At 40.2% G+C, this 15820-nt stretch overlaps 1 protein-coding gene across 2 annotated transcripts in view; it reads right to left on the bottom strand.

The window, feature by feature from the left end:
* The window catches only part of NPEPPS (aminopeptidase puromycin sensitive), a 74564-nt gene that overhangs the window by 26434 nt on the left and 32310 nt on the right, over positions 1-15820 (bottom strand). For both annotated transcript variants that reach the window (XM_083582551.1, XM_083582552.1), the window contains exons 3-9: positions 15072-15149; positions 11901-12022; positions 10472-10579; positions 8597-8797; positions 7175-7271; positions 7036-7069; positions 3060-3174 (exon numbers count right to left, since the gene is read on the bottom strand). In XM_083582551.1, coding sequence (XP_083438677.1) covers positions 3060-3174; positions 7036-7069; positions 7175-7271; positions 8597-8797; positions 10472-10579; positions 11901-12022; positions 15072-15149 — 755 coding nt within the window. The remainder of the gene's footprint in view (positions 1-3059; positions 3175-7035; positions 7070-7174; positions 7272-8596; positions 8798-10471; positions 10580-11900; positions 12023-15071; positions 15150-15820) is intronic.

The raw sequence follows: 15820 nt of genomic DNA, 5'->3' as shown, positions 1-15820 counted from the left end.
GATGGCTGCAGTATTGTGGGGAATAAATCAAATCGGAACATTCTCTATCAGCCACTGAAGGAATGCCTTTGTTTAGTAGGCTAAGATTTTAAACAGAAATGGGAAACACAATACAAGTGAAAGCTGCAACACAGTAACTGTTCTCTGTGCAGAATGAAATGTATCAAGTAAGAATGAACCCCACCAGTGGATAAGAAATAACTAACTGAATTCTAGATAAACTCAATCTGAATTTGATGGTGGGTGGGTGGGTGGGTGGGGGAACAGAAATTCCCAACTCTATCGCAGCTTCAAGTAGATCAGGTTTCAAGGTAAAGTTCTAGGGCTTCAATGCTCAGAAGCATTATCAGGATTAATGCAAGTGAGGACAATGATGAAATCCACTCTAACCACACTTTTCAATTCCCCCCCCCCACCACCTAGAAAATATTCTCCTTTTACACATTTTTGTGGTCTTTGAAAGTTTCATCTAGGCAGTCAGTCAGCCGAATGCAGGCCTGCAAGGCAAACTGAGCCACGTAGCAATAATTGCTGGTCACGTGATTTGCAGCTGAAGGGAAGAGGGTTAAAAAATCCTGCCTTACCACCCCCTTAGCACCCTCCAACTTCAATGTTCAATGTGTTGTCTTTCAAACCTATGTTCACAGATACTAGAAATGGGCTTTTTATTTTATTTTTTAAAAACGCCAGCTGAAATTCTCAGAATAGGCAGCCTCCCATGCAGACCAGGGCAAGACCTACTTATCTTTTAAAAAACCTGTCCCATCTTATGGTCTTAAACCAGTCTCTAGATGAACTTTATGCATGTATAATTCAGAATGCTGGTTTATAGAACCCATACAAATTTCCGTGCTTTGCACAGTGGCAGTACTGTAGCCCGTGAGGTTAATCTGATGCGTGATTATTGCTAATTGGGGATACAGAGTCAGTTAGGGGGTGGAGAAAAATAGATTTACGGTACTTATTTTTTAAGAGGCATAATTGAAAGAATGGAAAAGAAGACAATGCAAGACATTTGTCCGCAAAATCGAAAATAGACATTACAATAATACCTGCTTGATTAATGTGGTATGACCATTGAATCTCACAAGCTAAGAAGTGGTGCATAGGTAAAGGTAAAGGTACCCCTGCCCGTCCGGCAGGGTGCATACACTATTCCAAACAGAGACAGGATAAAGTGTGAACTGCATGAGCCATGTGCACTATTGTTAGGCGCACAGTGCATGAAAATCTACCAGTGCAGTCACATTCTCAAGTACAATTGAGAATCTTTGCAACCGTAATGGGGAAGAAGAATGCAGAAGTTTTATTTAGGGATTGAGAACCAATAGAATTATTGGCCAACATCTCATGCCTTTTCAGTGAAAATAATCTCATTAGCTCAGGACTATGGTGCCTGCTGAAGTCTAACACTAGCACACCAAGTGTGATGGAACCATTTCTTTCTGTGGAAAGTGTCTGTGCTTATCACCAGCTAGCCATGCCAGACATGCAAGCAAAAATAGTGTATTGAACTCATGCAAAGAGAAAGAAAAGTTGGCACACAAGTTGCTGGGCTTTTTTTTTTTTTAAAGGGGGGGGGGCTACTTTGATTTGATAAATGGATTTGAAAAGCCCATAAAGTCAGGTGAATACTGCTGCATGCTTTGGTACGGCTGGGTTTATTGAAAAGGTCAGCTCTCTCCAGAGTCCCTCCTTCATTTCATAGAAGAGCTGGTTAGTCACAGAAAGCTGCCTCTGCCATGTTTCCAACTGCCCTGGTGGCATGTCAACTGCTAAAAATATGCCACTGGTTTTGTGAATAATATTTTTCCATTTCAACAAGTTCTACTGTAGCAACGGAGAGGTCATGTGACAAAGGAGGAAAGGTGGCCTTGCCAGTAATGAAGGGGTGGGGGGAATGACGTACAAAAAAATTAAACTGAAAAGAAAAGAGGTTAAACTTCCCTCTCATTTGCAAGTAAAGTTATCTTGTGGGCACCGATTATGGAGATGATGGGAGGAAAAGAAAGTTATTCCCCTAGCTCTTAAGGCAGGGATGGAGAACCTTTATATTGAACTACAAATCTCATCAACCTGGCCATGGTGAATGACGCTGATGGAGTTGGGAGTCCAAACAATATAAATAAATATTTGTAAACCACTTAGAGATTTAGTATTAAGTGGTATATAAACATATGAAATAAATAATAATCAAACTGGAAGGCCACAGGTTCACCATTCCTGCTGTAACATATGGAAATTCAAAAAGCACCCTGAAACGTCACAGAGTGAAATCCTTTTCCACAAGTGGATAGTACTTATTGGATTTGAATGTTAAGATTATAAATAGGTCTGTATTTAGTGATTTTACACTAATACCACTGAGGTATACCTAATTGTCGGCCAGCTCAGCATCCTAAGAATTTCATCTCCCCACACGTTTAAAAGACTTTATAGCCGCAAAGATAAGCTTGTAAATGTGTGGATCACCCCATATGCCAGAAGAAGCATCAGTTCCCTTCATAGATCCTCTCCCCACGGATACTAATTTCAGAATTATGAAAAATATCTGCAGGTCTGGTGAATTTGCAGATTTGCACTAATCAGAAGTTTCTGACCTGCCTAGAGTTGCAATGGGTGGGGGGGATCATAATGGTATTTGGGTTAAGAAGTTAACGCAAGTGTGAGGTTTTAACCTTATTATTATTTATTTAATTCAATGCTTTATTGTGTATTATGGCACATTCTTTCGCATTGCCGGGCATTGTGAATCCTAGAGGGAGCAAACAAAATGTTCAATGGTAGTGCACAACGCTTCTCCCTATAGCGTCTCATGAGGCAACCTGTGGGCCACATCTAACCCACTGAAAATCTACAGGTGCTGCTGATGCCCCAAAACTGCTGTTTTTCCTAATAATACTCTGCATAGGCAGACATGCACACTTGCAGTACCATACAAAAACATGAGGCATCTGCTGTGACCATGAGCAGATACACTCAGGACAAGTAATAGGCGGGAAACTGAGTAACCTTGATCTAAGCCCAGAGCAAGGGAAAGTCAAATACAATTTTTGTACCATAGTCACAAGGTTCCCAAACCACTGGTGAGCAAGCTCATGGCCCACGACGAGAGCCACCCATTGGCGGGAGGAGGAACAGGAGTTTTTGGGATCTATCAGCAGTGCAGTTTCCCTGTGTATGAGAAAGAACAGAGACTGAAGCAAGGTGACTTAGAGAGAAAAGCACATTTTTTGAAATCAATCAAGCTATCAAACTCATCTAAACAAGAGTGCTTCATGCTTATAGGTGAAAACAGCAAGGTTAACATTTCATATCTGCTAGGATGCAGCAAAGAGTACTTTTCCTCAGAGGGAAAAGAGGGAAGACAGCACCATCACACCTACCCCTCAAAAATGCATCTCATTTAAAAATAACTGGTCTGAAAAAAGGCAGCTCAGCAAATAACTTTCCTCAGTTACACGTCAGTTTGTTGTGTTCATTTCATAAATTATCACAAAGCTAGCAACTATTTGTTCAACCCCGCAAGAGTTCATCAACAAAAACTCTCTACAAAAGGACCTATTATATAATGAATTTTTGGATTTGGGATGTTTTACTAATTGGCATAACCAAAGCATGGAAAGGGGCTTCCAGGTCATTACAACTCCTAAAACTCTGCAACTCTCCAGACCTATTTATTAGGACCCCATTATCCACTCTTAGCTAAAGCGTTAACATGGCTGCTCCACAGTAACCTCCTGATGCCTTGAAATTTGCCCCACGTTAATGAGATTGCAGTTGCCATGTTGAACGCCAGAGATATAGGTGCCAGTATTCCGATACTCTGTGTAACAGGGACCGAGCTAAAAGGGTGGGCTCTATTATTATTATTGTTACTATTATTGTTGTTGTTATTATTTTAATGCTATTGCTGTGTCCTTTAGCTCAGTGCACGCAGGGATGCAAAAGAGGAAGCCACAGATCTACAAGGCATGACTTCTTTAAAATGAGGCACACAGAGTGAATAGAAAAGCTTACTCTAGAACTGACACACAGAAAAAGGATACAAGGTGAGTTGTGCTCAGGGCCACTACCACTCCACACCAATATGTTTCAAAGTCTCCTAGTCACACTTCAATCTAGCTACCAGGGAATAATTTTTAAAAGGGCTTTTTCAAGAAGAGACTGGCAGACAAAGGAAATAAAACCCAATGATCACATGATTGTTTACAAAAAAGCAAAAGCTCTCTTATGCTCCTTGCAAAATTTTGCAAAGTTGTTTCTGGTCTACACCTCTTTTTTTCCAGTGGGAGCAGTGACAGGCTAGGCAAATGGCCAAACTATGTTCCATCTGCTCCATTTGAACATTCATTTGGTTAGCACACAGCCATCGTAACTAGGGCTGCTACAATTAAATAATCAGTTAACACTGACTGATTAAACGGGGGTAGATTTTTAGTCACTCAGCCGATTTTTTATAAATTTATTGTTTTTTACAAATACTTCAAAAAACGGCAGATGGGAAATGCTTTTTATGAATGAAAGTTTGGGGAATGGTGGGAAAGGAACAAATGATTCTTTTTTCTTTTGTCCTGAAAGGCTTTTAGAGGGATGGCTGGTCAAGAAAAAATACAGTCTCTACATAGGGGTGAAACTGCTGTGATTCAATGGTCAAAGATACAGGAACAATGGCAACTGGAGAGGAAGTCAGAGACTTTGTGTCATTATAGCCTACCAAATGCCTTCTGATGACATGGGCTAGAGTTATTTTAAATCAAAATATTTTAAAGGGCACACTTGCCATGGCTGTACCAGATCAGAAAGGTGGCGGTACAGTGAGCTCAGTTACCACTAACCATTTTGCCCAAACTTTCCAGCAATGGTGGAAAGATGTTGGAGACCACCAAAGGTCACAATGATTTGCGTGGGAGAGGGAAGGATTTCAAAATTTCAAAAATAATTGGCAATCTGGAAGAATGGGGTTCAGTCCATAGAAAGATATGGCACTAGAGTGTTGTGATATAAAGGAACCTCCCTTTGTTCTCACTGTAAGATAAGGCCCACCCACGAACCCGAGGAGTTTGCCTGGCAGCTTGAAACAATTTGGAAACAGCAGGATGGGTTGAGAAAAAGAATGCATCTGCACAGGCCCAAAGACTGCCATAAATCTGGGGCGAAGGCGTTAGGAATGCAACAAAGATAGATCAGATGAAGTGTGTGTGTGTGTGTGTGTCTGTGTGTGTGTGTGTGTGTGAGAGAGAGAGAGAGAGAGAGAGAGAGAGAGAGAGGCAGCAAGGAAAACTTGGTATACTACTTTAGAACTACAAGTTGAACTAAAAGTTGCACAAATATCTTTTCTAAGGGTATAATGCAGAGACTCATCCCCACATACAGGTTTTCTTCAACTGCAACCCTCATTCCCCTGCTCAATGCACCTACAAGCTAAGGATGACAGGGAGAGTTTGGTTAGAGAATTCCTAACAAAGGAAATGCCCCCATGCCATGCGTTATCTTTCAAATGAATTTGTGTCAGCTTCCCTAGCACCAAATCCCCAACTGCTCTTTATATTTGTAGTTTTATATGAAAGGAATGAAGCTATTCAAGGAATCTGCTCATGAGACTGTTCTTCAATGCACTATATATAATGCTAGAATATGCATGGGCTAATGTGGTTCTGGAGATTTATTGCTGGAAAAATTGTTAAAGGCATAGACAGCCCCAAAATTATTTGAGAATTACCGTATTTTTCTATCTATAAGACACCCCCATGTATAAGACGCCCCCTATTTCTGGGGACTCGGATTTAAGAAAATGGGGGGGGGTGTATCCATGTATTTTTGACCCTAATTTTTGACATTATTTTTTTGGGGGGGAACCTAGTCTTATACACAGAAAAATAGGGTATATCTTACGAAATGCACACGCCTGCTGTTTGACATTTTTGCATAAGGAGCTTATAACTTTTTAAAAATGGGAATCTCCGAAAGGACAAAAACCATACAGAATTTTTTTTTTTCCACTTTGCAGCTACAAAAGTTTACCTGCTCAACTTGAAAATAAAGTGAACTTCCCATTCTCTAAATGGGTGCAGGGCGAAATACTGGTGTGTTTAAGTTAAATATGGAAGTTCTGATACTGACCGTGATTATGGTTAAGCAGCATTTGAAACCAACTTAGAACTCTGAATTCAACTCCTGATCAGCTAACCCTGCTTAGCCTCCAATATAGTGAGCATCAATGCCAATGGAAGTTAACTGTGGCTGAGGAGAAGGGTAAGTTCATTTCCGAGAAGAGGTATAGGAGAAAACATGCAACTCGCAACTTATTTATGATATCTTAACCACGGTTATGAGAGTGGTAGTGCTCACACACAACAAAAAAACCACAGTTTGAGTACGCGGTCTTGTGTGCTCCCTGTCTACCCTCTTCAGTCGCGGAAGATTGGAAGCCTTTGCTTCTGCTTTCAGACACATGTCTTGTCTTGTGTCTAAACTGACAACTGTGGTTGGTGCTAGCTATGGTTTACTGTGGCATACACATATCACCAACAACAGCCTGAAGTTGGCTTGTTTCAGTAAACTTTAGTTTGTTTGTGTTCAGACAGAAATAGAAATCGGCTACTTGAAAATGGAAGCAAAAGCCTACAATGTCATTGTGGCCATGATAGTGCAGAAGAGGAGAGCCTATGAGCCGTAAGTATGGAATACTAAACTTTGTGTTGGCATTATGTGTGATTGTAACTTGTGTCTGCATTGGGCCACAGAAGGGTGGGAGAAGATACAAACAAAGGATCTAAATTAAAGGTGCTGCATTTTTAAAATAATGTAATATTCTTGAATATTGTGGCTTTATAAAGCTCTACTTTTCTGAGGGATATGCTCAAATACCTATTTTTGTGGAAACTTCAACTTGCACAAAATGGAAAATAATTTTGAGGAAATTACCAAACAAGCCCAAATCATTACAGCTTTCTACACTATATCTGATAAAACGTGGAAAAATTAGTCAACAAAGGACACGGAAGGGAGGAAAGACAGTATTTAACAGCATACCTATAAGTAACAAGGCCCCAGTTCTCCATGGCACCTTTATAAAATAAATACAAAGGTTTATTGATATTGATACACACAACCATCTCCTAAAATGTTTTACAATTCAAATAAAACTCAGAGGTAACACAAAATACTTTACCAGCTGCAAAGTCTGCAATAGCTATGAGATCAATTTTAGGGAGAGGGTAAGGAACATTGAAGTAATCCTTATAAAAAGGCAGCGTTTTAGCAGCAACCTAAGGGGGGAAAGGAGAAAAATGATAGAGAGCATGGTGTGTTAAGTCAAAATAAAGAAGACCTGTTAACTGACTTTAAGACATTGTGCTTTAGCTTTTACTCCTAAGTCAACTGCAGTTGTTGTTAAAACTATGTCAACTCTGGCCTTTGCCAAATCTACACACACGACATGTTTACATAAAGGAACACACGTGTTCTGATGAATATCTGCAAAAAAGAGAGGCCTGAACAAATTCCAAAACTATCTAAATCCTGCACCAAAGAGGACTTAATGGTTGCCCAGGGGACAGGGGTAAGGGTTTTAAAGCCATTTTATCTGCCCCCAGGGACATACCTAATCAAATTTGAAGAAGCATGTGTATCCACAGTTTTACCCATAAGGAAAAAACCATTTAACAGAAAGTTCACAATTTATCACTTCATCTCTTCCCCAGCTCCACCCAATCACACAAGCTGTAAATCTCTGAAGCCTGAATAATTAGGTGACGCTATAATATTATGGAGCTAACCATTTATAAGTTGTTCAGCTTAGGTGACAATATATGCCCTACTTCCAACCAGTGCCTGGAAAACAAAGTTCCCCCTGCCACAGCATGAACATCAGAAATTGCCCAAGTCCGGCCTTACGCAAAATTCATCTAGGCCAGGCTTCCTCAAACTCGGCCCTCCAGATGTTTTGGGACTACAATTCCCATCATCCCTGACCACTGGTCCTGTTAGCTACGGATCATGGGAGTTGTAGTCCCAAAACATCTGGAGGGCCGAGTTTGCCTATGCCTGATCTAGGCTAATACAATGGAACGTCGGTTTTCGAACGTAATCTGTTCTGGAAATCGGTTCGACTTCCGAAATGTTCGGAAACTGAGGATCAAAGGGCTGTTAGCAAGTTCAATGAGGAAAATTGAGAAACATGCCTCAGAAGCCGTTCGACCTCTGAGGCACGTTCAAAAACGGAAGCATTCACTTCTGGGTTTTCAGCGTTCGGCTTCCGAAACTTTCGGCAGCTGAGACATTCAAAAACCAAGGTTTGACTGTATATTGTCTACACTGACCAGCAGCAGCTCTCTAGTGTTTCAGACATGGGTCCTCTCCAGGTTTACCTGAAGATGCCAGGGATTAAACCTGGAACCTTTTACACTCAAACAACCATGTGCACTGTCAATAAGCTCCCTGCATTAAGCAAATGCATCTAAGTTCCCCCCTCCATTTTAACACAGAAATGGCAGCTAAGCAATTGAAACAAGAAAGTGCTAATATTAAAATATTTCAAATCAAAAACAGGGGCACTGTCAAAGCTACTGAAAGATAAGGAAGCATGTTTTACCTCTAATGCAAACTTTCCTTGTTCTGCTTTGCCAACTGGAGTGTAAACACGGACTAACACGCCATCAGTGGACCTGGTCTCAACGAAGTCATATTCTCCAACCACAAATGCAACGAGATATGTTGACATCACAGGAGTTCGGGCAAATTTCACTTCCACCAGGTTTTCATCATCAGGGTAGGGCCTCCGATCAGTGACATTCTTTCCAAGGAAAGATGTTTGGAAGAGACTTGTTAGATTGGCTTTGAAGCAACACCAGATTTCACGAGATTGCAGGAGAGATCAGGGCTGGTATTTCCTGTGCTATTTTGCAGTATCAAACAGATGTGTGAAACGAGTCTCATTAACCTGCTCTTTTCCTTTCTATGCAGTTTCCCTAATCTTGTTCTATCATATCCATCTCCTTGCTTTCTGCCAAGCTGCTCTTCATTACAAAAGGGGGGGGGGGCGCAACAGGGTCCACATCTCCAGTTCTTGATTTACCCATTACCAATGCAGCTGGGATGTAGGAAAGGTCATCAAGACAATTTCCAGCCTCCATAACCACCATCTTAATTTCTTGATCCTCGTACTATTTAGATTGCCAACTACTATCCTGCATGCTCTTGCCTTCCCACCCATTTCCCCCTAGGTTGCTGTTAACCATAGTTCAGTATTATTTCTACATCAAGCTTGGTTAGAGAGTTGCTGTAAACCAAGAAATCTAGGTTTGCTCAGAACCACACTAAACAGGCTTGCAAACCATGACTTATGGCACGTGAACTGAACTAATGGTTTGAAATAGACAGTATTCCCTCCTCCTCTGCCTGCAAGACAATAAATGGACATACAAGCTCTTCAGGCTTAGCTTGGAAAAAGGAAAGAACCTCCAGAGGCTCAAGAAAAAAAAGTTTATTTAGCCCAAACAAGTTCTTCCTCAGGAGCACGCTTGAAGATTTGTTTCAAGATGCATTCAAGTTTTTAACTAGGGTTAAGTCAACAAACCATGATATAATACCAGAGGTAACCATCATGCCTATTTATATACAATGATCAACCATGGTTTCGCTTTACATGAACAAGCCACAAAAGGCCTCAGTCTCTCATGCAGTCTTTCTAGCCACCAGTCTTTCATGCACAGTCATTCCCATCTACTTCCTCATTCTCTGAAAATTATAGCTTAACAGTTCACTCATAAGCTAACTAGTAAGAAAATAAACCATTTTGGGGTGTTAAAGTCTGAACACACACATTATATCATACTGAGTCTAACACACATATAAATAAATAGTGTAGAAGAAATACACTTAGAAGTATTGGGTTTATTTTGTTTGTTTTTAAATCATATACATACTGCTTTATTGTAAATAGAATCCCTAACTGGCTTTAAAAAGAATTTATCATACTCATATTAGACCCACTGAAATTAATGTATCTAAGTTAACCATGTCCATAAATTTCAAACAGTCTACTCCGAATGGTGTTCGATACAACCCATTGTCTTAGATCTTCTTGATGGCATTGCCACAACTACAGTATCAATCTACATTTTATTCATTAAACACTTGCCTTTTTAACAAAACAAAAAATGTATTTTATTAAACACAAACTAAACAAAACAAAACAAAACCTGGAGTACGGTTTGATAATGACATTTGGTATAGTTAAAGTACACATAATGGTAATTCATTACTAAAGTAGGTCTCTCCATAGTGAAGCTTGTGTCACATGCAGTTGTAGCAACAGTGCTGATTTGTTTATATAATCAATTAATAGTGACCACATACTTAGAAAGTTATCCTCCTTACGATGCCCATTTATTACCCTGCTGGGTCAAACATTCAGATAATGCTATTTCCCATACACAGGTAAACCAAGATTATAAGTAACACTTACCATATTTGACAAAGCTACCCTTTCTTTAGGAACCACCAATGAGATATCAAAAGTTGCCTTGATGGCCGGCTCATCCCAGCAAGGAAAGGCCCTACGAGCATCTGTAGCCTGAAAGAAATAAGAACATTAACTAGCCAAAAGCAAGTGAGGGTGAATTTCTGACAGTACCATGCAAGAACAGACCTTAAATCCAAAAAGCTACATTTTACAAGCAGAATACAGTCTTTAGATAACCTGGACAGAGGAACACAGAAATGCACTGCAGACCAACAATGGGGAACGGGAAGGCAAATGAAAAGAAAGATCCAAGGAAATGGGGGGGGGGGGAATACAGGTATTCAAGAAGCATGCACAAAACTACACTGACAGCCATGAAATTTGAAGAAGACCGGAAGCATAAAATTTGGAGAGGCATAATAATTCTACTTGGCGGCTATTGTATTTTGCTTCTATCCCTGACGGTTCCTATTAATAAGCTCTTTTCTATTATATATTTGGTGCAGAAGCAGTCAGTGAGGTGGTACAAGCAAGGCAAGCACTAGTCACCAGCTTGTTGCAGTGTTTTTACTGCTTCTTGAGAGGAGCGTGGGTGAGGTGAGCAAGTGCACTGAAGGTGCAGAAGCAGGAGAGTCAGATTGGTGCTGCCGCCACGCCCACACCCCTCCCCTCTGAGGAACTGGAGCTATGCTCAGTATTTGGAAGCCAGGTGAACAACACCACCCCACGGACTGCTACTTCCTTGGTGTACAAAATTCGTTTCAATCCTTCTCCTTCCAATGTGAGGAAGGTTATTAGGAAGCCATTTTACAGACACAAAACAAACAGACACAGCTTGTAACTTATTCAGGGCCAATCAGGCCTTGGTTCATCAGCCAATCAATGACAGAAATAATTCTTCCAATGTTTAAATCAAAAGCATTATCCATTTATTCCACATGGATAGTAGATGTGGATCGATTACAAAAAAGCCTGTACAGTTTCTGGTAAAGGGTCAGAAACCAGGCAAGATTTCAGGTGGGGCTTTTCCAGTAGACTTCCGACCTCACCCCTACACATAACCAAATGTTAACTCTTGGACAACTCTTTCCATCTCCCAGGCTTCTGTTAAAAAAATTAAATATTGGGGCGTGGGGGGAGAGATACACAGTTTACAACAAGGACTATCAGTGAATAAACAAAATACTGTTTATTACCTAAGGCTCTACCAGCTACTAGATCACAGCTTAAGTAATATTTATACTGAGTGCCTTCTGCTTCATTGACAAGAAATGGAAACAGGTGGATTTCTAAAGAGGCAACAGCAAATTAGCTACAGATAAGAAAGTACACAATTGTCTTGTTAGAGACTCTAAGGTACATGTACAAGACATGCTACTTCCAATGAAAGTATTAATGAAAATGGTAGACCATTAATCATAAGAGTCCATACCTCAAACTGGGTAACAGCAGCGTAGCGAGTATCTCCAGAAGGGGTGGTGTATTTACTTCGATAGAAGCCTTTCATTTTATCATTCAGCTCTCCAACAAAATCTATTTTTAATGTCCCCATTCCTGTGATTAAAAAGAGGAAGACAGTTTATGAAGACTTGCTGTGTGGATGTGCTCCACCCAGAATATTCAAATGGGCAAAGGTGTTTGGACTATTTGTTGTCCCTTTGGAATAACCTGTTCCCTCTCCAAACGCCTTGAGATGCAATACGTTTCAAGCATATTCCAATTAAGATATCATTTATCTAGTATAAATGGCATCTCCTCTCTTGTTGCAGATCAGGATTACATGGATTAATGCAAGGGTGCTGTGGTAAGGATGCTAGGGCTGGGAGGTTAGGGCTTCACAACCTTAACACCATCATTACATATTAATACAGCAAAACCAAAGTGTATGTGGAGTCCAAGCCCTGAAGACTTCTAACCTAGATTAGTTAAGCAAAGTAGGAATTTGGACTTGGAGATAGGCTGGGATGGAACTAGAGCCAAGTAGCAGTAAAAAGAGCTTGTCATAGAAGTCCTGGGCAACTCAAAAAAATGTTTTGCTGCAGAAGCACACCTAGGGGAAGAACACAACATGGTGAATAAAGAGGAGAACTCTGTTGTTCCATGTTAAGCTATTCCACGGCGTAAGATGGCAGGGAAGAAGCTGAAGTCACACAGAGATGAGCTGAACTCAGAGGAAAGAGTATGATGTATCACTTAAAAGCAGAGATGGAAAACAGAGCACAGAACTCTGAGATGCCCGTTTAACCTGGCATCTAAAATGTTTGATAACAGCACAATAATTTGGGGTTGTTTTTCCAGGCCTAAGTGAAGCTTCAAGTTTTAGAAGCTATTCCAGACCAGACCATTAGATATCTGCTGATTAAAGATCATGAGTAAAATTTGACCAGCATTCTGGATTGGGGGGGGGGGGGTTAGGAATAAAACTGACAATGCCATCTTTGTTGTAAGTTGCCGAATACAGCAAAATAATGTCTGGATCAACCTATAATAATTTGTTTATAGAGCAGAGCATTTAGGAGCTTTGTTTTTTAAGCTAATTTTCAAAGCAGTGTGTAAAGTTTCAGTGCTGACTGTAGCCTAACTTGACCAGCAGTTGTGCATTAAATGCCTGAAGCAGCACCAACCAAAGTTCAGCTGAACACTTTATGGGTATCAACAAACAGATCTCTCTAGCATAAATAGCTCATCTGCCTCCAGCTCCAAACAGAGAAGCACATGGCAAATGTTCCCACAGCACGTTTTGCTGATGATGAACACCAAATAATTCTGTCGGTCAAATTCATTCTGCCACTCATCACAACTCATACCACCACCTACTTTTGAAAGGTGAAGCTCATCAACTACCATTAAAAGTACCCATCAAAGTGAAATTTAATTATTCTAGAATAAAACTGAATAGTTCAAGAAGCATCAACTTCTACCTCATTGTGCCCAACCCCAAGGCACAGAACACAGAACAGTGTGCTGAAGCAGCTCACCAGAGTCCAGTGGCTGCATTTGGTCTTTCTGCTAAACCAGCTTTCCCAGGGTTTCCATGCCCCCCCCCATTCCCTCAGTGCAACCATAAGGAAGATATTGTAAGCCTCTGCTTCCACTTTACATAAACTGCAGTTTGGCATATCATCCAAGCACTAAACTGTGGCTAATAATAATTATACTTTAGTGAAAGCAAGCCAGCTTCAAAAACCAAGGTGATAACAACAGCTTTTTGGAGGCCAACTATATGTTAAGATGGCAAAAATGGGGGAAAAGACTGCAATAAGGCTGCTGTTCAAGACAGTATCCTCATGTTAATTTATCCCCTCCAGAATGTGTACTATTGCTTAACCTGTGTCATATTCACCACAATGGACATTAACTTGCCCCACAGAAGAGACTGTCTTGGTGAGGCAAAGGAAACATTAGTTTTTTTCCATGATCATCTCACATAAGCAGAAGGCAAAGGTATGAAGTAGGAGAGGGGGAAGGGAATATATGAAATAATGACAAAACAGGGTAGGTAACAGTACATACTGAAGGGGAGTTTCCAAGGGGGAATTCTTGATCACCTGTAACCTGTTGCTACACAACACTGCAAGATCTCTAACCAGGCTTGCAGTCATTATAGTTTTGGGGGTAAGAAATATATACTATGCATGGCATTTCATTGGTTTTCATAAGCAAAGTTTCTTTATGGGTAACTGAAAACGATGTTTATTGTTTGTTTTAGGTGAGAGTTATTATTTGGTCTCAGTTTCTCAACACTCCACTTCTGCCACCATGAGCAAATGTTTGCAAAAGTTGTGACAAAATCCCTCTTCATTCGGCTCAGTATTGAATTTCGGTGCTTGTTGACATATTCTGTGCTTGTTGACATACTTTATTTTAATTTCAGTTCCTTTCTTATTCTTTGTAGTAGCTTCTGTGTAGTAGCATCTATGATGGCTGGACTAGTATTAGCATTCCCAGAGGGACTGGAGTGTTAGCAAACAGCAGGAAACACGCCGGAATCTGGTAGCACACACGGATTAAAATGTATTGTGACACAGCATCTGTGGACCAGAGCCCACTTTGCCAGTTGTACAAAGTGTTATGCTTCAGCTGACATACAGATGTATATATGTGGCTACAATCAAAAGTGTGGGTGGCGTGAAGCCAACATTATTACAAAGACAGGCATGAAGACTAGCATATCACATTACTATACAAAGCCCAAACCTGGTCAGAAGAGTCACTCAACATGAATTTAATCTACTGCTACTTTGTAATGAATTGGCACAGCATGACGAATAGTGCACATAAACTCCTACAGAGGGACAGTTACTAAATTGGATCCAGACTAGATTAACTGTACTTCAATCCCATTCAAATTCATATGAAAATTCAAGTCAACTAAATATGAGGCAGTTTCCAGTTACTAGGGCTTTAAAGGTTTTTGGAAAGTTTCTTGAGCTGGATTCTATTTGGTTCAGTTACCAACATATTGAGAAATACAGGGAAGGATGAGTTTTCAAAAGCATATTCCAACAGAAGAAAATCCTACCCTGGGGATAAGGTGCAAAATGTTTTGGACCTCTACTGAGCCATCTAGCTTCTAAACCAACATTTGTAGAGAAACCTTTACCTTTTTGAAGTGTGCTGGGAAAAGAGAGAGTCACTTTCTCATCTTCATTTTGGTAGTTGAATCCTGTTGCATGGATTTCTGAAAAAAGGAAAGGAAAGTGCTCTTAAAAGTTCGGAATAGCAATGACCATTCATGTGATGTGAGGACACTTGGATTTTGGAAGAAAGAGCTAAATTCCTGTCCTCTTTTTTCTTAATATATTTTTTAAACCCTTTTTGTGGTCTTCAATATTAATCTCACCACTACTTTTGCACAATCAATTATATTTTGGAGATTTGATCCCCAACTTGAATGCTGGAATAAAAAAACCCATTCCCTTTTAGGACCAGGGTGGAATCTACACACATATAAAAAACACTGTGAAAATGCTTTTTTTAAAAGGTTTTGAAAAATATATTGAATTTGCCATAGCTCACTGCCATCATCTATTGTTAATTTGTATATTGCACTTTACAATACACACAACTGTTTAATTTGCAGCTGCATAGCTGAGTCCAGGATCAACATGTTTCTCTCTCCTTTCAGTTTTTGTGTTGGTTCTGAATTGCATTCATTTCTTTCCCTCAGCATGAAGCTCCTCATAAATTGCAACACTCCTTGGAAGCCTATTTCTGAATTTGGGAGGAACTATGCTTTGGAAAGAAACATTCTATCACTTTCTGCTATTTCCTCCCCAGCCCCCATTTCTTCTCACTGTCCCATCAGAGAAAAAGCCATTCTTAATAAGTTATCAAACTGTGTATTCCACT

This window comes from Podarcis filfolensis (assembly GCF_964270895.1).
Source record: "Podarcis filfolensis genome assembly, chromosome: 13".
NCBI lineage: Eukaryota > Metazoa > Chordata > Lepidosauria > Squamata > Lacertidae > Podarcis > Podarcis filfolensis.
This window is presented reverse-complemented; position numbering and strand designations above follow the sequence as displayed.